At 39.7% G+C, this 23,552-nt stretch overlaps 1 protein-coding gene across 2 annotated transcripts in view; it reads right to left on the bottom strand.

The window, feature by feature from the left end:
- LOC149124909 (tolloid-like protein 1) overlaps positions 1-23,552 on the bottom strand; it is a 174,889-nt gene that overhangs the window by 7,294 nt on the left and 144,043 nt on the right. For both annotated transcript variants that reach the window (XM_089302148.1, XM_089302149.1), the window contains 5 exons: positions 22,513-22,628; positions 14,773-14,875; positions 12,186-12,302; positions 10,898-11,043; positions 320-515 (listed from right to left, as the gene is read on the bottom strand). In XM_089302148.1, coding sequence (XP_089158274.1) covers positions 320-515; positions 10,898-11,043; positions 12,186-12,302; positions 14,773-14,875; positions 22,513-22,628 — 678 coding nt within the window. The remainder of the gene's footprint in view (positions 1-319; positions 516-10,897; positions 11,044-12,185; positions 12,303-14,772; positions 14,876-22,512; positions 22,629-23,552) is intronic.

The following is a 23,552-nucleotide window of genomic DNA, read 5'->3' on the forward strand; positions in this document are numbered from 1 at the left end:
TGCACTCTCTTCTCATTGGGAATCTTTTATTGATTATATGCACTGCAGATATTTAGTCCTGTCTGTGCATCCCTTTCTGGATTTTGCTAGTTTGACTATTTCATAAGAAACAGATGGTTGAGTGCCCTAACGGAGTTCTTACTCTGTGCTTCAACGTTGTTTTACAAAAAAAATGTTTTCCACCAAAACATATCAAATCATCCTTATAAACTGTACCTACTCCAACTTTTAATACAATTTTAATTTCGTCCTCCCCTGGAAGCTAGATGCTGTATTTACTCCAAAGAAAGTTCCTCATTCGTAAAGGACTTCCGATTACCTTTAAAGAAGTTAGCGGCAAACCCAGCCTTGTTCACAGTTCCGTCAGAAACAAACTTCATCCACAAGGTGTTGGAGGTAGATCTTATGTCTTCAGGCTTATCATAACCACAGAAACGCCCTATCAAAGGGCTGTTTTCGCTGGTTCCATCTCGAACCTCTAGGTAGTCATAGGCACAGTTGTCATGTCTTTCAATCTACAACAGTGAATATAAATCTTATTAATAGATGAAACAGGGGCTGGTGTTGTGGCACAGCAGGTAAAGCCGTGACCTGCAGTGCCCACATCCCATATGAGCACCGGTTCTTGTCCAGGCTGCCCCCTCTTCCGATCCTGCTCCCTGCTAATGTGCCTGGGAGAGCAGTGGAGGATGGCCCAAGAGCTTGGGCCTCTGCACCTACACGGGAGACCCGGAAGAAGCTCCCAGCTCTTAGCTTTGGCCTGGCCCAGTCTAGCTGTTGCAGCCACCTAGAGAGTGAACCAGTGGCTGGAAGATTTCTCTCTCACTCTGTCTCTCCCTTTCACTGTAATTCTGACTTTCAAATCAATAAATAAATAAATATTTTTCTTAAAAAATAGATGAAACAATTCTTATAGGAAGATAATTAAGTACTCTCAGTGTTATAGTACTGACATAGTAAGACTGAAGATGACTTATATTACGTAAGTGCACATAAGCATTCCTTATGAGTGTATATGATAATGCATTGCACATTTTTTATTACGAAAACAATACAGGGACAAGTACTTTACTTGGGTCAGGATCAACAGAAGATAACTAACTTTTTAAATGAAATTAACTTCTAAGTACTGATTCTTTAGTAACTAAACCTGAAAAAAATACCCAGACTTAAAATGATCATTGAAAACACTGGCCATATAAACTGTAAGCAATGATTTGTTCTGAAACATAGTCATAAAAATAGCCCATCACTCATCAACAGAATCATTATTTTATTCACAGAGAAGCTGAATCCAAATTTCCTTAACAAATGTAGTACAAGTTTAGGCTACAAATATAATTTTGAAAAGTGACTCTGATAATTCTAGAGGACATTTCTTTCTAGTTGATGACTCTATCCATAATTAGCATGACTGTATGTAGACTACTGCTTGACTGTGGAGTCAGCACTGTCTTGCCCTTTCTCAAGGTAACATGGCCTTGTTTGGATGAGCCCTGCCACCTCGACACACTCTTCTTTAATCAGATAACCTGGGGAAATGCAAGCTCTTTCCTTATCAACGATCACACTATCGGTCTATGTCTATGAAATTTTATGGAAAACATATTCAACGACCTGTGTTTTGGTCCTGAACTCCTTAAAGCCACAGAATGAAAACTTACAAATTATTTTAAAAATAATAATAATCTTTAAATAATATTTTTGCTTTTAATTTCAAAATCTTAAGAGTCAACTCCCTATTAGATATTTGAAACTAGAAAACAGATACACTAATCTACAAATCAAAAACCATTGAAAGAACCACACGTTATCTATCATTCATCATACAATTCAGTAACTTGTCCATTTTCTTGTTACAAACCAATGTCAGGAAATAGATTCTTTCCTTGTAGCTACAACCTGAATGCATGAGACTGCTGTTGTAGTTGCTAGAAATCTCTTTTTTTATCAATATATAGACAGCAATAGTCTTCAAATTAGGTAGCATAAGGACAACCAGAAAAAAAAATTTGGGGGGAAATACAAATGTAGCTGGAACTAAGTACTGCATTTGCTGCTTCCTTTTCCCAAATCAAAAAACAGGATTCATTCATTCTTTCATCAAATACTCCGCATCTCCTCTCTGTGCTAGGCACTCTTCTCTGTGCCTGGGTACCTGATGTGCATCATTCACTTAGCAAAACAACAAAGAACCTGTCCTGCTGGAACCCACATTCTACTGACAGAAAAAACAATAAAACCACTGAGTGGGGCTGGCACTGTGGCTAGTGGGCGACGCCTCCACCTGCGGTGCTGGCATCCCATCGTGGGTTTGTGTCCTGGCTGCTCCTCTTCTGATCCAGCTCTCTGCTTACGGCCTCGGAGAGCAGTGGAAGATGGCCCACATCCTTGGGCCCCTGCACCCACGTATAAGATCTGGAAGAAGCTCCTGGCTCCTGGCTTTGGGTCAGCCCAGCTCCGGCTGTTGTGGTCATCTGGAGAGTAAACCAGCGGATGGAAGACCTTTCTCTCTGTCTCTCCTTCTCTGTCTGAAAGTCTGCCTCTCAAATAAATAAATATGAATAATCTTTTTTTTAAAAAAATCACTGAATCATCAAATATTAAAAAGTAGTAAATTCCTTGGAAAAACATAAAGTGAAACAAGCTAAGAATTAGAAGGGCGGATCTTTATGCTAGCAGGTAGGAGGCTTGTTAAGATATCTGTGTCCCACAGGTGAATATTGGGTATGATTTTCAAACCCAGCTCCTGATTATAGCTTCCTGCTGATGTGGATCCTGAGAGGCAGCAGGAGATAGCTCAACTGGTGGGTTTCCCACTACACATAAGGAAGCCTGAATTGAGTTCCCAGCTTCTGGATTCAACCTAGTTCAGTCCTGGTCAGCATGGAGATTGGTTAGTCAATCAGCTTACGGGAGCTGTCATTCTCTCTCTGTTGGTCTCTGCCTCTCCGATAATAACTTAACTTTAAAGGGATCTCAATTATTCTCTTCCTTTGCACCAATTAAAATAAATACACATTTTTTTTAGAAAGGGGAGGAAAGTTTGCAGTTTTGAAATGCCTTCAGGGAGGGGCTCACTGAATATGATTCATAAATCTAGATTTTGTTCCTGAAAATAAATCCTCTTTATATGTGGGGTTAAAGAATACATGAAAAAATATTTGCATAAACAATGTCTTGTTTCAAAGCACACTTTAAAAACGGATGCTGTTTAAATAGGGATTGATTCAGAGCTGGCAGGGCACAGTTCTTCCAGCTACTCACCAGGGATAACAGGTGCATACGACACTCTCTGGTCTCAATCTTTCATACACTGTCTTCTTCATAAATATGAGAATGTTCCCAGATGGCCAAAGGCCATTCATCCGTCAAAATGGTATCTACAGGCCGGCGCCACGGCTCACTAGGCTAATCCTCTGCCTTGCTGCGCCGGCACACCGGGTTCTAGTCCCGGTCGGGGCACCGGATTCTGTCCTGGTTGCCCCTCTTCCAGGCCAGCTCTCTGCTGTGGCCAGGGAGTGCAGTGGAGGATGGCCCAAGTGCTTGGGCCCTGCACCCCATGGGAGACCAGGAAAAGCACCTGGCTCCTGCCATCGGATCAGCGTGGTGCACCGGCCGAAGCGCGCCCGCCGTGGCGGCCATTGGAGGGTGAACCAACGGCAAAGGAAGACCTTTCTCTCTGTCTCTCTCTCTCACTATCCACTCTGCCTGTCAAAAAAAAAAATGATATCTACAACTTTCAAGGTATGGGATTTGATAAATGAATAAGCAACACTGAACCAGTGACAAAGCTGCAGGGGAAATAACCGAAGGTCCCAGCAAGTCGTCCTGGCCTCCCCTGCTTCGAGCAGGCAGAACTGCTCCTGATTTTCAACTTGTACTGGAACACTGGGGCTGGGGAGTATTTTAATAAGATTGCTTTAAAAAAAATCACAGTGAGGGGCTGGTGCTGTGGCGCAGCGGGTAAAGCCATGGCTTGCATTGCTGGCATCTCATTTGGGCACCGGTTGAAGTCCCAGCTGCTCCACTTTCGATCCAGCTGTCTGCTTTGGCCTGGGAAAGCAGTAGAAGATGGCCCAAGTCCTTGGGCCCCTACACCCACATGGGAGACCCAGAAGAAGCTCCTGGCTTTGGATCGGCCCAGCTCCGGCTGTTGCGGTCAACTGGTGAGTGAACAAATGGATAGAAGACCTCTCTCTCTACCTCTCTTTCTCTCTGTGTGTAACTCTTTCAAATAAATAAATAAATCTTAAAAAAAAAAAAACCCACAGTACTACGAATGAAGAAAATAAGACACATGATTGAAGAAAATGAAACAAAAGTCTTCATTTCCTCAGTTATTAAGAAGAAATGGGACAACAGATATTGTCTTCATAAAATTCACACTTTTCTTCTAACAGATACACAATAGATTGCTATAATTTTAATATAAAGTATATTCACTGGTTACTTAGCTAAAATTGGATGTTTAAGTATTTCATATGATACACAAACTATAAATATTTCATGGGTAAAATGTATAAAAATGGGCATTTTAGGATGAAAACCATTAGTATATAGTTATCTATATTGTTTATTAAATATTACCTGTCTGGTATGGAGTAAGGAAACAGAAACATAGACTGTAGTCCCACATAGTAAATGCCAGTTGTTGAGTTGGCTAGACAATACAATACGCATCATACAAAAGTTCATAATATTCAGTAATGCAGTACTCCCAGCAGCAAGCCTGGATACCTCAACAGTGACCGGAATGTTCTGTCCTTTCCCAGTTCATTCCCAAGTGCAACGCCTGCACGATGAGCCGACGCTATCGTGTCAATGATAATATGTTAGGAGTCATAACAGGGAACGCAAATCAAAGTTTGGGCTGTATTACTTATGCTATTTGTGCAACTTTTTCTCCAGCTACCTCAAGTTTCTTCATCAATTAATGTTCAGAATGGATACAAGGAAATATAGCTGGGGCTAAAAATCAAGTCCATTGATGCTATGCCAGTAACCTTAATTTCCATGAGAAAAAGAACACCCAAATCAATGATATATGAAAACAAAAACAAAATAAAAAACAAAAAGCAGTCCCTTCTTGAGCTACAGCATGCACACAATTCAAAGACCTGGGAGCTGAACACAAAGTCATGCATAATTACACATATAATAAATGCGTCTTGATAATGATGGTGCTGACTTCTTACAGATTTTGAGGTAATCAGAGCATACATCGTACATAAGTATGGCCGGTATATCATAACATAAACCGGACCTAATATGCACATAGAAATTAAAGTGAAAATGATAGAAAACTCTAAAAAATTTCAGAAAATTAATAATTAAATGATATTGGAATCAGATCCCAATATGCAAAGAAGGAAGAACGAGTACTATGACTTGCTAGATGGGTTAATATTGTATTTCATTACTAAGTGGGGAATCACACCTCTAATGGCCTAGTAGACAGAAACCACAGAAAACTGCGGAGATTTCCACTTGGCAAAAACAAAAGTAAATTGAATTGAACCCACAGCCACCAACCTCGCATCCTGAAGCGGCCGCGGTGTGCGGTGCGCTGCGCTGGGCTCACTGCGTGCGTGTGAGTTCTCTCGGAGAAGGAAAGTCAGCCCTGGAGGAGGGGCCGGCTCCGGCGCGGGGCCCGTTCCCACGCCTCTGGGACCACTTCATAAATCTCCAAACAGTTTATACCCGGCAGACGCATCTACTGCTCTGGCAAGAGCTCTCAGAACCCTGAAACTCCGAAACAACAGTTTCCTTTAAAAGGTCCCTATGCCACCCAAGAAGTTAAATAATGAAATTCCCATGGAATCTAGAAATACTCCACTGGGGTAAATATTCAAAAGACCTGACAGCACAGTCCTGCATTCCACGTTCATAGCAACATTACTCACAACAGTCACAATGTGGAAGCGACCCAATGGGCCATGGATAGATGAACAAAGAAAATCACAATGGAATATTAGCTAGCCTTAAAAAGGGAGAGAATTCTCATATATTTCACAACATGGCTAAACCTTGAGGCTTATGTTAAGTAAAACACTAGTTGCAAAATAATAAATACTATATTATTCCACTTCTATGACTTACTTAGAGTACTCAAATTCATAAACTGAAAGGAAAGTTGTTGCCAGGGACTAGGGCAGGGACAAATGAGGAGTTATTATTTAATAGGCACAGAGTTTCAGCTTTACAGAATGAAAGAGTTGTGGGAATTGACTGCATAATAATGTGAAGATACTTAACACCACTGAACAATACATTTAAACTTTGTTATGATGCTGAATTTCGTGTTATGCATCATGTACTACAATAAAAAAAATTCTACTGTGATGTAGGTTTATTATATAATTACTGCAATAAAATACAGTAAATGCAATAAAAATGATACTACCTTTATAGATAATATAATTTTAAGTAACGTATTATACAAACAATATTAAGACTCTTTTTTGCTTTTGGAGAGAATATAAAAGAAAACTATGACTAATAAAGACAATATGAATGAGCATTTATCATTCAAGCTTACATTCGTTTTAATAATGGGAAAATCTAGTAAAGTCTAGGAAATAATGTTATTGACAGAAGAAATTTTGGAAAGATGCATGTAAGCTTAGTGATTAAGATGCCTGTGTCACCCACTGGGCCTGCCTGGGTTTGATCCCTGTCTCTTGGTCCTGGATCCAGCTTCCTGTCAATGCAAACCCTGAGAGGCAGCAGGTGATAGCTCAAGTAATTTGGTTCCCACCATAAACACGGTAGACCTTTACTGCATTTCTGGCTCCTGGTTTCAGGATCTATTGCAGGCAACTAGGGAGTGAGCCAGCATATGAAAGTTGTCTCTCTCTGTTTGTCCATCTTTTTCACTCTCTCAAATTTAAAAAATAAAATCTTTTGGACAAATGGGAAAAAGTTAATATATAGATAATTATTTAAAATGTATTATCTTATTCAAAATTTATTAATGACATTTAATATAGCCTTAAAAGTAATATATAATTACTCAAGAAAGAGGAGAAACAATATGCTCAAATGTTAAAATCAACAACATGGAAGGTTTATAGGTTTGCTTGGATAGGTTTATTTTCATAAAATCATTCATTTAAATGCTGCCAATTCATGATGTAGCATTTTTCATCTCATAAATTTAAAAATCTTATTGAAAACCTGCTATAGCCAGAGAGTATGCACTCAGTGGTATGTGAACAGTGCTAAATTAAAAAGAATGTCTTTGACAAATGAGGATGCATCAAAACCTTTATGAAAAATTGAATTAACTGATATTCATGCATATGAGTGCAATGACAAGTAGGTGAACTGTGGAAGGCATTGGCTGCTATGAGAAAATGTGATGCTACTCTCTACTCCCAGGGCCTGGTGACAGAAGTGCACAGACCACAGACTTGGTTTCAATCACTGCACTACCAACTGTATGACCTTGGGCAGGTTTACTTAAACTAACCAGGGCTAATCTCTCACAGTCCAAATACACCCTGGGCCATAATTCATGAAGAGCTGTTTAACTCTTGTCTTTTACACTCATTAACCAATGTATACTCTTAGCTGAACACCCAAAAATAGTACATGGCAAGCAGAAAACCATTAACCCCCTTATCTGGTCTTCTTTCACTCACAACAGAAAGTCTACTTATCATCACCTATTAAAAAATAGCTAAAGGAATTAAAGGATTATTTTGCTCAAGCAATCTACCAAGCACCAAGATAAAAACTTATTTACTTAGTTTAGAGTGTTGCAGCTGGCAGTAATGAGGGTTAAAGCTATTAAATATCTCTGGTTTTCATAAGGAAAAGTTACACCAAATCCGAATGTGCAGCAATGTTGACAAGTACCTCAAACATAATCCCACTTGAATTCATGTATGTGGGGATTCAATTTAAACAAGAGTTAGCTCCAAGTTTATTTCACTTCTTTGCTGCTTTATTGACATTTCTTTGAAGTTGTTATTATAAACATTTCCACTCTCCCAAACTTTCTCTCCTGTATTTCTGCAACTGAAAAGTCCCCAAATAGATTAGTAGTACTAGAAGCTTCTTTACAAACAATGCTGCCGCGGAATTGCGAAAACTCTGCCCAAGTTAATTTCAGAGGTGAGAGATATTCATAAAAACATTCATGCCAGTGTATCAGTCATAAGAATAATGCATCCAGTAACTATTTCCTGTCCTAGTCCATCCAGGACACTGGAAGAAGACAGCATGGCGTGAGCTGATGGTGACCAGTAGAAACCGACTGCTCACAGTTCTGGAGGTTGGGAAGTGTGAGATCCAGGCCCTGGTGGGTTCAGCATCTGATTGGCGTCTTCTCGCTGTGGCGGAGGCTCCGGAGACTCTTTCATGAGGGCACTAATCCCATTTATGGAGGCCCCATCCTCATGATCTCATCACTTCCTAAAGGGCCCACCTCCTCAAAACAGTACCTTGGCAGCTATGAATCTCAGCAGAACACAAACATTAAGCTCACGGCGCTTCCTAAATGGCATGATATAAGAAGGAAGGGAATTTTGGTATATGCTACAGTAGCATGGATGAATTCTGACAACCTTATGCTAAGTGAAATAAGCCAGCACAGAAAAAGTAAATACGGCATGAATCTACTTAAAGTACATAGATTCATAAGCCAGAAAGAAGGGCCATTGGCAGAGACTGCGAGAGTGTATCACCCTCGAAATAGTGTCTCTTCCTGTTCAAAGATGTCTAAACTTCATTCACAAAGACACTTATTCCGGTTTTCTTTCTGAAATTACACTAACATCCAAGTAGCACTGGGAAGGGTAGAGCTATGACGTAAGTTCACGGGAGGATATAAACGACAGAGAGCCAGAGAATTCTTTACAGTGTATTCGGGCAGATTGATGGGTGCATTTATCTTACTGGCCTTTTATCTGCAGAGAAAGAGTACCACAGAGAAGGGAAATATCGCCAAATCAGACTGCGCGGCGATGTTGACAAGAACCTCAAACTTAATCCCACTTGAACGAATGTATGTGGGAATTCAATTTAAACAAAACTGCAAAGCTGGAAACTGTTTGTGAGGAGTGGAAAAGACTGGGATCAGTAAGGAAGAGCTATATTTTGTGAGACAAAACCACAGAACTCCAAGAAGGTGTGAGGACATTTTCTTTAATTATGTATTTTAAATATATAATCTGCATATTGAAAACATTAAATAAATAAAAATGAAGTGACAGAGAAAACAGACAAAGTTAAACAAGGCAACTGATGCCCTATTAGAACAAATAAGAAAATATTTAGAGGGGCAGGGATTCGGCCTGGTGGGGAAGACACTAGTTAAAATGTTCCCAGCCAATATGAGAGACATGAGTTTGATTTCCAGCTCTGATTCCTGACTCCACTTCTTGCTAATGTGGACCCTGGGAGGCAGCAATGATGGCTTAAGTAACTGGGTGTCTGCCACCCATAACAGGGACCTGTATTGAATTTTAGACTCTTGGCTGCAGCCCCAGAGAGGGGCCACGGGGAGCACGTGGGAGGAAACCAACAGATGGGATTGCTGACACTTCCTCCGTCTGTCTCTTAGATAACAGGAAAATCTCAGAAAATACTATATGATCTATTGAAAGACAGCTAATTTATTAATCTTTAAGATATCACAAAACACAGGTAATAGCCATTGGTTAGATAATTTTCAGTGAACTGGTTCTTTTAGTCTAAATTAGAGGTGAAATCATCTATGCAGTTTCATTTCACTTTTAATAACACACAGGTCTATTTGAACAATGTTTGTTATCCCACGAGTCCATAAAAATAAAAAAAAATTAAATGTGAATCAAATAACCTTAAAATCAAGATTTTTAGATGTGCAAAGTGGTTAGGAGCATAAAATAGAACATCACGATCAAGGCAGAAAATGTTATTCCATGATAAAGGAAATAGGTATGAGAAATTATATGGTACCTATAAAGGTGCCGAGGCCAGTGCCAAAGAAACACAGTGCACATGGGGCTGGTATTGTGGTGTAGCGGGTAAAGGCCACCTCCAGGCCAGCATCCCGGATGGGCACCGATTTGTGTCCCAGTTATTCCACCTCCAATCAAGTTTCCGGCTAACGGCCTGAAAAAGCAGCAGAGGACGACGGCCCAAGTCCTTGGGCCTCTGCACCCACATGGGAGATCCGGAAGAAGCTCCTGGCTCCTGGCTTCAGTCTGGCCCATTGCGGCCATCTAGGGAGTGAAGCAGCAAATGGAAGATCTCTGTCTTCCTCCAGCTCTCCCTCTCACTGTAAGTCTGATTTTCAAATAAATGAATATATTTTATTTAAAAAAAAAAAAAAAAGAAAGATAGTGCACAGGCGTGCAGGCAGGTGTGAGCCTCTGTGGGCTCGTGGGGGTGGTGCCTGGACTGCCCAGGCCTCCAGCTTCCCTAATGAAGCTGAAAGCAGCTCAGAATCTTGATTTCTGATATAAACACTTATCTGTGTGATGGTTAAAAAAATACAAAAACTGGGTTCCCCCCCCCCAACAAAAAGACAGTCTACCTTTTAACCTCTTAGTTTAGAAGAGAAATAAAAGTTCTATCACGTAATGGACCCTCCAAGAGTCTCATGAAACAACTCCACGCATTTGTCAAAAAAAAAAAAAAAAAAAGATTGTCAGTAGTTCAAAACATTCCGATTCAAATAGAGCAGATAATGTAAACGCACTTTAATCTTCTTGGAAATGTCTACGAGGAGAGGAAAGGAAAAAATCCTGTCCCTCTTGATCTTGCATTTTATAGGCAGTCCTTGGCTTCTTCGCTGATTAAAAGGCCGATTCTCCGGTTCTTTGCTGACTTAATGAGGAGTCCCTTACATGGCACTGTCATTTATGGAGAATACGCCCAGTAGAGTTCGCCTAAAAGACTTTACCTCAAAAGCCTGAAAGGTCAGTCCCACGTGGTAGCTCTCCGACACCATTATTCGCCACACGCATTCCTTCATGGGTCTGTAGTCGTCAGGGTAATTCGGAGACTGAATCTGCCCTTCATTTTTCCGTATCTCACCTCCACAGATGGCTGAAGTAAGCAAAAAAAAACAAGCAAATAAATAAACCTCGACGACGTGCCCCTCCACTTCCCTTTCCTTCTAAGGTGATGTTTAAGTTCAGTTCCTGGAGCTGAGTACATAAAATTATCAGGTTATAAAAATCAAAGTTGACTGGTTGCGCTGTTGTAAAAATTTATACGGTTAAAAAAAATGTCACTTCACTGTAAATGTCAGATAACAATCGGCCAAGGACTATTCAATTTTTAATCACTGTTATTTCATATATTCACCAAAATGAACACTTCTTTTTTAAAACTTTTAAAATCCTTCGGGGATTTGGTAAATGAATTCCATGTGAGCTTGTGCGGTGCTTCTCCGATTTGGCTCATTCCCTCGTTTGGACCACAGGTGAACAGCTCATCAGAATGGACGTCTTCCCCAGAGCGGCACTCCCGGGGCCTCTGCAGGGAGCCATTGCCATGTGCTCAACATCTGTGGCCCCAGCCCAGCAAGCTGCTTCGCTGCTGTGTGCGTCATTCTGAAGACAAAACGCTTCCGTCGACTTAAGGCTTAAGGGAAGCAGAAATCGTCTTTGAAATCACCTAAACGCGTGTGCCGGGGTCTCCTCCACCCACAACCTGGCAAGAGAGGAGCTGTTCTGGAAGCCAGGAGGCACGATGCCAGTGTACCGTGTCAGAGAAGTGCAGAACAAAGCATCTAATAAATCCTTCCTTGAATGCTGCCTCTTGTTTAGACAAAGCACACTCCAGAAATGTGCACACAATTCCTCTCTGTTGCAGTTTCCTAGAATAGAGCCCTTCAGCAGCCCAGCGAATCAGCCCAGAGAAAAGCAAGAATGCCTTCATAACATTTTAACGTTATTGTCAAACGAAGTTTAAGAACTCTTGTGTCATGTGTATTCTTTCACATACCCCTAAGCACATTTAGAAGTTACTGTGACATTGATAATGGGTCACAATGAGTTGTTCTCGCACTTTAAATTTATGGAGTATTTTTATTCAAATCATCCTTGTGAATATTATGAAACAGGTTCAGAGAATTTAGTAATTTAGAAGCATGACTTAAATATCATTCTAATGAAGCTGAAAGAGCAGACACTTCTGTTGTGAGATCTAAGATGGACAGATCTCTGCGATCCAGTGGGACTTGCCTTCATAGACAGCGGCAAAGCCTTTTCCTACCCAATTACTGCTGCTACGAAACTCGATCCACATCCTGCTGTCTGTAGAGGCGAGAACTTCTGGCACTTTGTCCCCACAGAATCTACCTAAAAGAAGGAAAGGAATAAAGAGAGATTCCTAAATATGACTCAGTATGATCATGGATTTTCATGATAATTGCAAAGTCTATACAAGGAAGCTCCGAAAGTTCATAAACAACAGAATTAAAAGATGTGTACTTTGGAATTATCACATTGACCGACTCATGTCTGTACCACTGGCATACAGAATTAAGACAGGCTGTTCAGAAAACACAGTTGTAAGAGGCCACGTGGGGTACGGAGGTAGGGAATTTACTCGATGGACAACAGAAACAGGTGCACATCACCCCAAGACGCTGGGTCGAATTCTTCATCTGCTCCTTAGCATGGGATGACTTGGCCAAGGCTGTGTTCTCACCTTGAAGTGGATTTCCTTGTCCAGACACGTTTAAAGATCGCTCCTCTAGAAACCCCTGGGCTACCTCCCGTGTCTAATAGCAATGCTCACCTTCCATCCTACCCACGGAGCCATCATCTCTAGCCATGTGGGCAGAGAGGCAGAACTCTCAGCTGTAAGTTACAATCTTTTCTAACTGTGTAGTCACAGATAAGTTGGACAGAAAACACACATATAAGACCTATCATTTCTCTCACTCTTCCCTCCACATTTGTATTACTTACATTATGTCTGTCACTGTGCTCTAGGCTTCCACATGATGACAAAATGGTTAAATGTGACAATTTATATGAAATAATTCTATACACATATTAATTGTTATCCATATTCTTTGTTCTGGAAAAATGCCATACGTAGTTTTAACATACGAGAAATGCTGGCTGACTTGAACAAAGCAAACCTCACTAATAGCTAGTGAAAAAACACATCATAAATTGCACAGTCCATCCGAGGCAGGCAGCACCAAGCAGTACTTCTTAGAGTGTGCGTGCGAATGGCTGGGAAACTGACAAAGTTCAGTCTGCTTCAGAGGTACGCAGTGGGACCCGAGTTTCCACAATCCTAATGCCTTTCCGGATGATTCTGAGCCAGCAGTCCAAGGAATACACCCCTCAGAGCAAGGCCCAGGAAGAAAAGGTGGGGAAGGACTTGCCCATGAAAACAAACACACTGAGCCAGTCCGGTGGACCACTCTACGCTGAACCCTGCCATAAAGACGCTCCTCTAAACAAGTGCTTTCTCACATTTTGTATTTGCGTCTGATTTTCCAATATGAGCTCAATGAAATGTTTCCTTCTGAAGGCACATCCCTATGTAACAAACTGCTTCACCCAGGCTGCAAAATTAAATGTAAAGATAACGCTTCCCTCAATGCAACTTAGCCGCATTTGTTCAAGCCTTCCTCTTCCCTTGTTTTTAAACATTTCCTCTTGGACTTACTCAGGTTGCTGTCACTTTTAATGTAAGAGTGTCCACTCAGCAGGTTTTAGAAAAAGATCTGCATAGCACACAACTCAACTGAGCACAGCTGCTTCTAAAAATAAAGGAGAAGTCACAATGCCTAGAAACGAGATCCGGATAGAGAAGACACTTGTGTGCTCATACGGCTCTCACCTTTAAGTAATACAGAGGCAACAGAAGCCGCCGCATGCAAGTTAACAGTGCGGTCTGTGGTTAAACGTGGGTGGCAGACTTTGGTGAGCACCAAATCTGAGCTACGGTTTATGAGGCAGACTATAAATGCCTCTTTTCAGCCACAGAAAAGCTGTCTGAGAAGTTTCAGGAACACGGAATCTGCTTGTTTTGGGAAACCACCTGCCCTACATGTACCTGACAGCTCACTGGATTACATGAGCAAAACACACACAAACAGCCCATACACAAGGAATGTGTCCATTTCTTCATCAAAACTGCGTTCAATTTTATTTATTTATCGAGAGGTGGAGAGACAGAGAGAAGATAAATAGACAGATAGAGACAGGCAGACCAAGAGAGCTCTCCAAAGGCTGGCAACAGCCCGGGCTAGGCTATGCTAAAGCCACAGGCCCAGAACTCAATCCAGATCTCTCCATGGCTGGTAGGGACCCACCTATTTGAACAATCACCTGCTGCCTCCCAGGGTGCACCTCGCAGGAGGCTAGAATTGAACATAGTGCCAGGACTCACCCAGCCCACATTGATGTGGTATGTGGGCATCCCTTTAGGCATCTTAATTGCTAGGCCAACCACCAGCCCCAAGCTATGAATCTTAAATTTAAAATGCAAAGACATTGTTCAAGCTAGCCACAGTCGTTACAATTCATGGGAAAGCCATTGTCAATCATGTTCAGAAGCAAATCTGCTGCACAATATATGCTCTTTTAAACTCCATCTGGTTGACTGATTAACTTTAAAAAATGATGAATTTAATCAGTGATTTGTTTCTGAATATTTTGTGTATGGTTGAAAAAAGTATACTGAAACTAAAGATAATACTGATGGCACATATTTTTATCTCTAAGGCAACTCTGGGAAGAATCAACTTTCTTTAGACAGGTCAGATAGCATGCACAACAATGCAGCAGGCAAACAGTGTCTTACCAAGGAGGGGTGACTTCCTCCAGTACCCATCTCTCACTTCAATGTAGTCACACCAGCACAGACTGCTCTTGTATAAGTCCATCGTGGTGAAATTTAAAACAATCTGCAAAACAGAGGGGAAAACACACAGAGTAAAAATGATTGTAATTCTACACGATGATGTGATTTTTGGAAGTGAGGAGCCCAGGTCTACGGTGAAAGTGTGTTCACGGCTAATTCCTTCTCTTTTCTTTATTAGCATCGCCCTAACATCTTTTCTTCACACACACACCTGGAAAACATGTTGTCACATTCTCATTTGTAGTTGACAATGTCAGTAGAAGCACAGTGTTAAGAACTGAATAAACCAATATTTTAGCAATTAACCCAATTTGTATAAAAATGTGAACAATTCTAAAATAGAACTCTTTAGTCAAATAGTTTATTTTGAATTTTCCCAGGATAAACATGCCTAAACCAAAAATTCTGATTTTTCCACGAAGGTCTTCTTTTTAATAATTTATTTCAAAGATGACCAGTCAGACATCTATAATTATGTTAAAAATAACCACTGTGTGCCATTTCCCAGAACATAATATCATTGTGTATGTAGAAATGTTTTAAATACAGCCTAGGATTCATATTTATTCATCTAACTATAATCAAAGGCAGATGTCACTGTGCTTCTGTAGCTCCAAGAACATGGATTCAAAGACCTTCCAAGTTCAAAGCTATTGTACATGACCTTTTATTCTGTGCTTTGTTAGTATGATGCTGCAATTCTAGGAAAGACAATCTTACAACTTGATAAAAAGACTTCACTTTCAAATAATTACTTTTCAGTTTTACTTGATTATACCAGAAGGAGGATCCAAGTTACACAAAGGATGCACTTACTGATGATTTGGAAAATATTTGCTCTAACTCTATTCTACTTTTCATATATATAATTTTTTATTTACATAAGGTGAACAAATTTCATGTATTTCATATACACAGATTTAGGAGCATAGTGATACGTCCCACTCTACCCTCCTGCCCACGCTCCCACCCTTCCTCCTGCATTTCTATGCTTCCTTTTAATTTTTACAATGATATACTTTCAGTTTATTTTATAATCATAAGTTTATGACTCCTACTCTTTACTCTAGAAACTGAAATGGACTTTGGCTAAAAGCAACAAATTATGGGTATTTGAAATGCTTCCATTACAAAAAATAGTTCATACAATATTAAAAGACACTTTGCAACAGATGAAAAAGCTGAATATGAGGTAATTCTCAAGGATTTAAGAGTGTTGGGATGATATCACTGAATCAACCTTGAATCCATATTCTAGAAGAATCTACCAATTCTGTGTCAAAAAGCATGCTTCTCCCCTTTGTTGAACAAAAAATTTAACAGAAATCTAAGTATTAATAATGGTAAATCAACCTTGGACTAGTTTACTCTTTCGCAGAATGAAGAGATAATATCACCACAAATATGAAAAGTGTTCAAAAACTTCATGGAAATGGAAGTAAAAATATATTTTGGAAGAAAAATTGTTGAAATGTATGCATATGAGGAGCTCAAAAAGTTTAATCACGCTAATTGTATATTTTTTAGAAACTTCATGTATTTCAAAAAATTACATGAAAATAAGTGTCTTCTAATTCCTATTTCCACAAAATTTTTGTATTTCTAATGGCATCTTATGTCTGGTACCACAGTGATCACCAATAAAACTGTACATCAACATTGGTTTCAAATCACATTAACATGTATTTTTTTTATTACCCACATGGAAATTTCCCAAGGACAAGAAAATAAAGATATGCTGTTTATTTTTTTAAGGTAAATCAATAGGTTATGGCATAAATTGGTTTTGTTCAATAGAATTGTTCATCTATTTTTGTCTTTCTTATATATGTTTTTTCTTTCTTTGTCTTTCCCTTCATCCAATTTTATTATTCCAAATATTTTCAATAATTTCTCAAATATCTGAGCAAAGTACATATCATTCTTTTCTTTCTTAGCCAGTAATCCTCAAAGTTTGATTATCAAAATGTATTAGATCACTATTAGATTTCAGATTCTTCCCATGAAGTTTCCAGACATTTTCTCCACTTGTAAATACCGAGGTAACATTACATTATCCTTCAGCTGTAGCTGGGAAATCATTTCTGTTTTTCTCCTCTTAACTTGGTGTTTACATCTGTACAAATGGGGAATACTGCCTGTTATCGAGTTTCATTCTGCATTTTCCCCCATAGTACCCACCAAGGATTCAGTTCATGTGCCTGCTTAAGAATTCCTTCTTACAGCACAGACAGCAAAGCTAGCATACAGACACCAAAGCTCACTCAGTGGCTTTCCTCTTGCATTTGAAAGGAAGCTTTCCAATGATGAGCAAATATTTTCAATTTCCTCCTGGATGTGGAAAAAAGTCAGCTACATTGGAAACACGTAAATCATCAAATTTCACCAAAAACTGAGAATAATCTGGTTCGACTGCTAACAGTTAATATTTGAACTTTCAGAACACACACACACACTCATAAACACATACACATTTGGAAGTTTCCTATCTTGTTTTTGATCTTCTAGTTTAAATGCCAACTGCCATGGAGGAACAAAGTTGACCTTATATTAACATAAAATATAGAGTCCTAGAAGCAGAAAATGTAATAAAGATAGGTTTCTAAAATCCAATCCTTAGAACTTTGACAACAGAAGCAAAATGCTGGCTTTTGACTAAGGTTGCTAACAGAATCATGCTTCAGTTACAAATCAAAAGCTCTTGAAAAATATTTGGTGGCTTCATATTATGCTACTTTGTATAGATACATTGCATCTTTTCCCAAAAAATAACAATATGAAATTATAGATCACAATTATGTAAATATTTTATTTCTGATGGCAAATGTAAGTATCAATTTCAAATCAATCATAGTTTCTTTAGAACCTATGATTGAGGGAGTTTCTAGAAACATGCACATTCAGTTCTTGGTTAGGAGTCTTGGTTGCAAAGTTAAGTTGATGCAACTGATGTCATTTGCTTACTAAAAACTTATCTTCCAGGCCAGCTCTCTGCTGTGGCCAGGGAGTGCAGTGGAGGATGGCCCAAGTGCTTGGGCCCTGCACCCCATGGGAGACCAGGAGAAGTACCTGGCTTCTGCCATCGGATCAGCGCGGTGCGCCGGCCATGGCGCGCCGGCCGCAGTGGCCATTGGAGGGTGAACCAATGGCAAAAGGAAGACCTTTCTCTCTGTCTCTCTCTCTCTCACTGTCCACTCTGCCTGTCAAAAAATTAAAAAAAAAAAACAAACCTAGTCTTAGATTGCTACAGAGTAAAAAATCATGGAGAAAGACAGATCAAAAGTTCAAGGGACTGGCTATCTACAAGTCTCCAGGGAAAGACAGAATCAATGAACTTTAGTCGGCACAATTAAGATATTGACTTCCTAAACAGATTCCATTGGCAATATAAAAAGGCTAGTTAGAAAAATTTACACCTTTTAGTGCTTAGGATAAGGACTATACAAACCTTGCCAATCAGACTGATATTATTAAATGGCTTTTCAGAGAGAGATTAGAACAAAAGGGGCAAGATAAAATAGCTTACTGGACTCCAGCCAGAAGCAGCTTGGACAAGTCAAATGAACTCCCTAGAGTGAATACAGTTTTCTCTTTCAGAAATAAGGCTCAAAGGGAGCAGATCAGGGATCAATAAACCATAGCCTGTTGGCCAAATTCTGCTTGCATCCTGTTTTTTTAAAAAAATAAATTGTATTGGAGTCATTCCCTTACCACACAGTCTATGAATATTTTTCTACTATACTGTTAGAAATAAATATTTGCAATAAAGACATTACATTCTAAAAAGGCAAAATTTGCAATATGTAGTTTGCAGAGAAAGAAAATGTGTGAATCCCTGATATAACTAATTGTGAAGGATTTGTTCAGCTCTGGAACTGTAAAATGTTAAAGGAAAAAGAAATCACATCTTTTCCTATAACCAGAGATTGTTCTTCAAGTTCTAGCTTCCTAGTTCACTGGCGTGTTTTAACTTTCTGGGGTCAAATGAATCTTCTTATTGCTAGCTGGCAGCCACCATATCAGACTTATCTTAGCAAAATTAAGTAACAATATTTAATTGAGTGATGTGCAGCAAAACACTCATGGATTATCAAAGAAGTGCTAAGAAGCTCATGTATTGATATTTTCACATAAACATCAGTCATCGTCACAACATAAGCCATGAAATAATATAAAAAGGAAATAAAAGTGTTTCTCTAGAGTTGGGCATTTAGCCCAGCAGTTAAAATGCCTCTTGGGATGTCCACATCCCATATTGGAGTGCTTGGGGTCAAGTCCTGGCTCCACTCCCCATTCCAGCACACCCTGGGATGCAGCAGATGATGGTTCAAGTCCTTGGGTCCCCACCACCTATGTGCAAGACCTAGATCGAGTTCCCAGTTTCAAGCTTTAGCCTGGCCTATCCCTGGCTGTTACGGGCATTTGGGGAAGTGAACCAGTGGTTGGGAGATCTCTCTGCCTCACAAATAAATTAAATACATATACTTTAAAAATAGGTTCTTAAATTTATTAATCTCCTTAATCCAAATATGCTAGGAAGCATAAAAATCTTAGTTAGGAAGTGTCAGAGGAAAATGAACATTTTACAGATGACGAAGTCTAAAGAAGAGTGGGCGGGAGAACTTGGGACTTTATTTTCAAGTCCCTTCCTTACAACAGATTAAGAGTGTGTTCTGTTTGGGATTAATTACAAGACAGATGGAAAATGGAAGTTAGACTATGCTATTAAAATAATCTTTCTGTTCAAACCAAAATACAATATTTGTACTTTGAAATTTTGATCTGTCATGCCTACTTTTCATTGGAAGACTTTTTTAAACTTTTCTCTCCTTAATCCCCACTCAATCCCATTTCTTGTTAACTGCCAGTTTCTACAGAGAGAAGATAGTCTACAATATCCCTAAAAATGATCCCTGCTCATTTTGTACTGCCAGTGCTGTCCTTATATCTCTGGATACCCCTGCAAGAGCCTCAAAAGAGGTGCTTTGGTTTTCGGTATCACCCTTCCCAACTCACGCTACACTCTATGGCCACGTGAGTCTCAACAAAGCCTGCATATCAAAGGGGAGAGTCATGCACCACCTTTGCTGCCTCATTTTTCACTGTCTCAAATACCCCACTTACGTAAACCTTCTCTCTTGCTATTGCGCCCTGAAAAACTCCTCAAATTCATCCCCTATTCCTATACACAAGGTGTCCATAATTCAACTGAATTCCACTTTTTCTCGCCCTATTCCTTGAAAATGTTTACATTTCTGCAAGTCTGTATAGAATGCTACCCTCTCTTCAGTAATGCCTGAGTCTCAACAAGATCTGAGCTTCTTAAAATTCATGCCAAGCTGTGTCTTGCTTCCTTCACTCATATTTCAGAGTTAGACAAGTACATTACTGAGCTATAACTTTGTAAGGTTCTTGAGAGCAAGGATTTATCCCATGCATCAGAAGACACATCTATTTTAGCAGAATCCATAATTTATGTATTTAGTATTTGCTAAATGTAAGCAGTGCTGTTGGCAATATAAACACTATATTGTGAATTGACACTGTGTATGTAAAACATAGATGAGTGATTAAAAAGAAATATTTGCCAAAGATAAGTAGTCAAATGACAGCATTTAAGCAGAATGTACAGGAAAGGAATTAAATTAACTCCATTCCAAATGCAAGTGATATGCCCTTGCACAAACGCTAATCAATTCTAAGAGATGGGAGAATCAATGCTGTGTGCTTTTGTCAGCTTAAAACAGCTGCATTCTTAGTGGCACATGCTTGATCATCACCAGCATGAACTGTGCAACATCAAAAATAGCCTTGGATAGAACAGGAATCACTTTCTACCTCGGGAGGCTCAATCCCAGGGAGACTGGAAACTTGGTGTTCTGACTTTGGCAAAATGGGCATTAACAACAAATTTGCCATTTTAGCCATTTTCAGTGCACAATTCTGTGAAATTAACTAAATCCACATTGTTGCAAAACAACATTTTTTTTAAAAAAAAGCATTTTCTTCTCCTGCACAAAATAATATGTGGATAACACAAAAAAGAAAAAGAAAAAGAAAGAAGAAATAAAATCTACTTGTGACCCCAACAAGTAGTCCATGTGGTAGTGTGTGTGTGTGTGTGTGTGTATTTAATTCTACAATTTTGCCTCCAATGCATGTAATTTTTTTCTTACTTTTCCCAATGCATGTAATTTAAAAACTAGACTATTTCATGCCTATAACTTTTAATCTGCTTTAAAATTTGTATATTATATTGTAAACATTTTCTCTAGTAATTATTTTCATTTTCAAAATTTCTTTTGTTTAGAATTTTCAGCACTATAAATAACTATATTTACACAAACTCAGATAATTGCTCTAGGATACATTTCTTGGTAAAATACAGGTTTTTTTTTAATGTGATACAGATAACCGAATGCCTGTCAACTTCTACTTCTGGGATCTGTGGACCCTCAGGGTCAGCTGCTAATCCCATTCTATTCCATCTTTACCTATGCTAAGCTACTGTTTGTCACTGCAGCATCCCATATCAGAGAACCCATTTCAGCCCCCACCTACTCTTCTTCCAACCCAGATCCCTGCTAATGCACCTGGGAAAGCAGTGGAAGATGGCCCAAGGATTTGGGACCCTACATTTCATGTGGGAGATTGATGGAGTTCCAGTCTGCTGGCTTCCATGGTGCCCTGCACTGGCTATTACTGCCAATTGGGGGAGTTAATCAGTAGACAGAAAATTCTCTCTCTCTCTCTCTCTCTCTCTTCCCCCACCTCCCAGACCCCCCTCCCCTGCCCCTACTCTCCCTCTGCCTCTGTCAGTCTGCCTTTCAAATAGTAAGTAAATAATAACTTGGCATCTTTTAGGACAGTAGGAACATTCAAGATGTCTTTTCATCTCTTCCTAAGAGCTTAAGAATACGTTGTAGAAATTTCCTCCTTTCATCTGAAGTTTATACATTATGGGCATAGTTTTGAAAAGATTCATTTATAGCCATTTTGGTGCCTAAAGTATCTATTAAGGGGCTTCAAAAAAGTTCCTGGAAAGTGGAATTAGATGAGAATGCATGTTTTCCATGAATTTAAAGCAATTATTTAATTGAGAGGTAAGATAGAGTGTGTGTGCTCCAGTCAGCTGGTTCACTTCCCCAGATACCCAAACCAATGACTCCGGGTGGGCCAGGGCTGAAGCCAGGAGTCGAGAACTCAGCCAGGTCCTCACCAGGGACCCAAGCACTTGAACAGTCACTGCTGCCTCCCAGGGTCTGCACTGGCAGAAAGCTGGAGTCAGGAGCGGACGCTGGGGAGTGAACCCAGGCACGCTGAGGTGGGATACATGGGTCTAAACCAGCATCTTAACTACCAGGTTACACATACACCCCTTCCAGAAATTCTTTGTTTTCTTTTTCAGTTTATTTACCTATCTGTTTGCGTGAGAGAGAAAAAGAAAGAGAGACAGACACAGAGACAGAGACACAGCCCGGAGTCGGATCTCTTCTGGGTCTTCCACATGGTGTCAGGCACCGAACAATGAAAATGAAGATATTACCGTACTACAGGCTCCTATTTGAAAGGTCAAACAAGAATAAAAGAGAAAGAAAATGGCATTGGCAAGACAATGAACCTCTGAGAGACACTACGCTTATATGAGACTGAAATGGAACACACAGAGGCAGAAGCTACCTTCTCCCCTGGCGTCACAGACACTCTCCAGACGCAATGCGTGTAGGAAGGGTAGCCGTTGGGGAATCCTGGGGAGGAGAGGTTGCCATTGGACTCCTGTAGGGTTTCACCACATGCTGAAAGGAAAAAAAAAGCAAGGTCACCATTCAATTTTTATGAAGCACATGGACATAATAAATAAAAAGTTGTCTGTGTGTGTGTGCACATGCCTGTTTTGTTGTTAGATGACAGTATATACAACTGCATTTTATAAAACACTTACTTTCTAAGTAAGTTATTTTTATATCTCTTTTCAGATCTCCAGTATACTTAATAGCAGCATAGGGAATAACAATAAAATAAGATTATGAGATAAATACCCTGGCATTCATAAAGTTCTCAGGGAAGCCTTTCCCACTCTTTCCCCAGGAGCAGGTGCCAACCTAGCGGACACCCATCTTCAGATTCTAGTCAGCGATACCTTCTTGATATGGTTGTGGAACCACCTGAAACATTCCCTAAATACAGCCAGTGTGAATTAAGGCTAAGCTTAACAGTGAATAGCACATCAAGATTTAAAAAATAAACTCAAAAATTAATAACTAGCTAACATAGGTGGTATCAAAAAACACACAGAGTTGTTTTTACAAAATAAAAAAAAATGAAAGATAAAACCATCCTGGAATATTCAAATTTTCCAAAGAGATCTAGACATTTATTTACCATCTCTGTTCTATCAATCAGACATGGAAATGCGTTTTCCCCTTATTAAGCTTGTCTCACTCCACGGAGCATATCATCAGCTGCACAGGTTCAAGATCTGTGTGCGGCCATCACTGTGCTTTAGGCTTGCCTGTTGCTTCTGTGAGGCCCCGTTACCAGCCCAAACCTAGGCTGCTTGAAGTATCTGTAATCCAAGAATGTTTTCTCCATTGCAGGCCACCTTTGTCACCTTCACTCAGCAATTTGAATGGACAGTCTTTGCCCTCTGAAGCAGACTACAATCAAACCTGAGATATTACCATATTCCAGAGCCACCTCCCTCTCCCCCAATCCCCAAT

This window comes from Oryctolagus cuniculus, chromosome 8 (assembly GCF_051225735.1).
Source record: "Oryctolagus cuniculus isolate XC-2025 breed Fujian yellow rabbit chromosome 8, ASM5122573v1, whole genome shotgun sequence".
Classification (NCBI taxonomy): Eukaryota; Metazoa; Chordata; class Mammalia; order Lagomorpha; family Leporidae; genus Oryctolagus; species Oryctolagus cuniculus.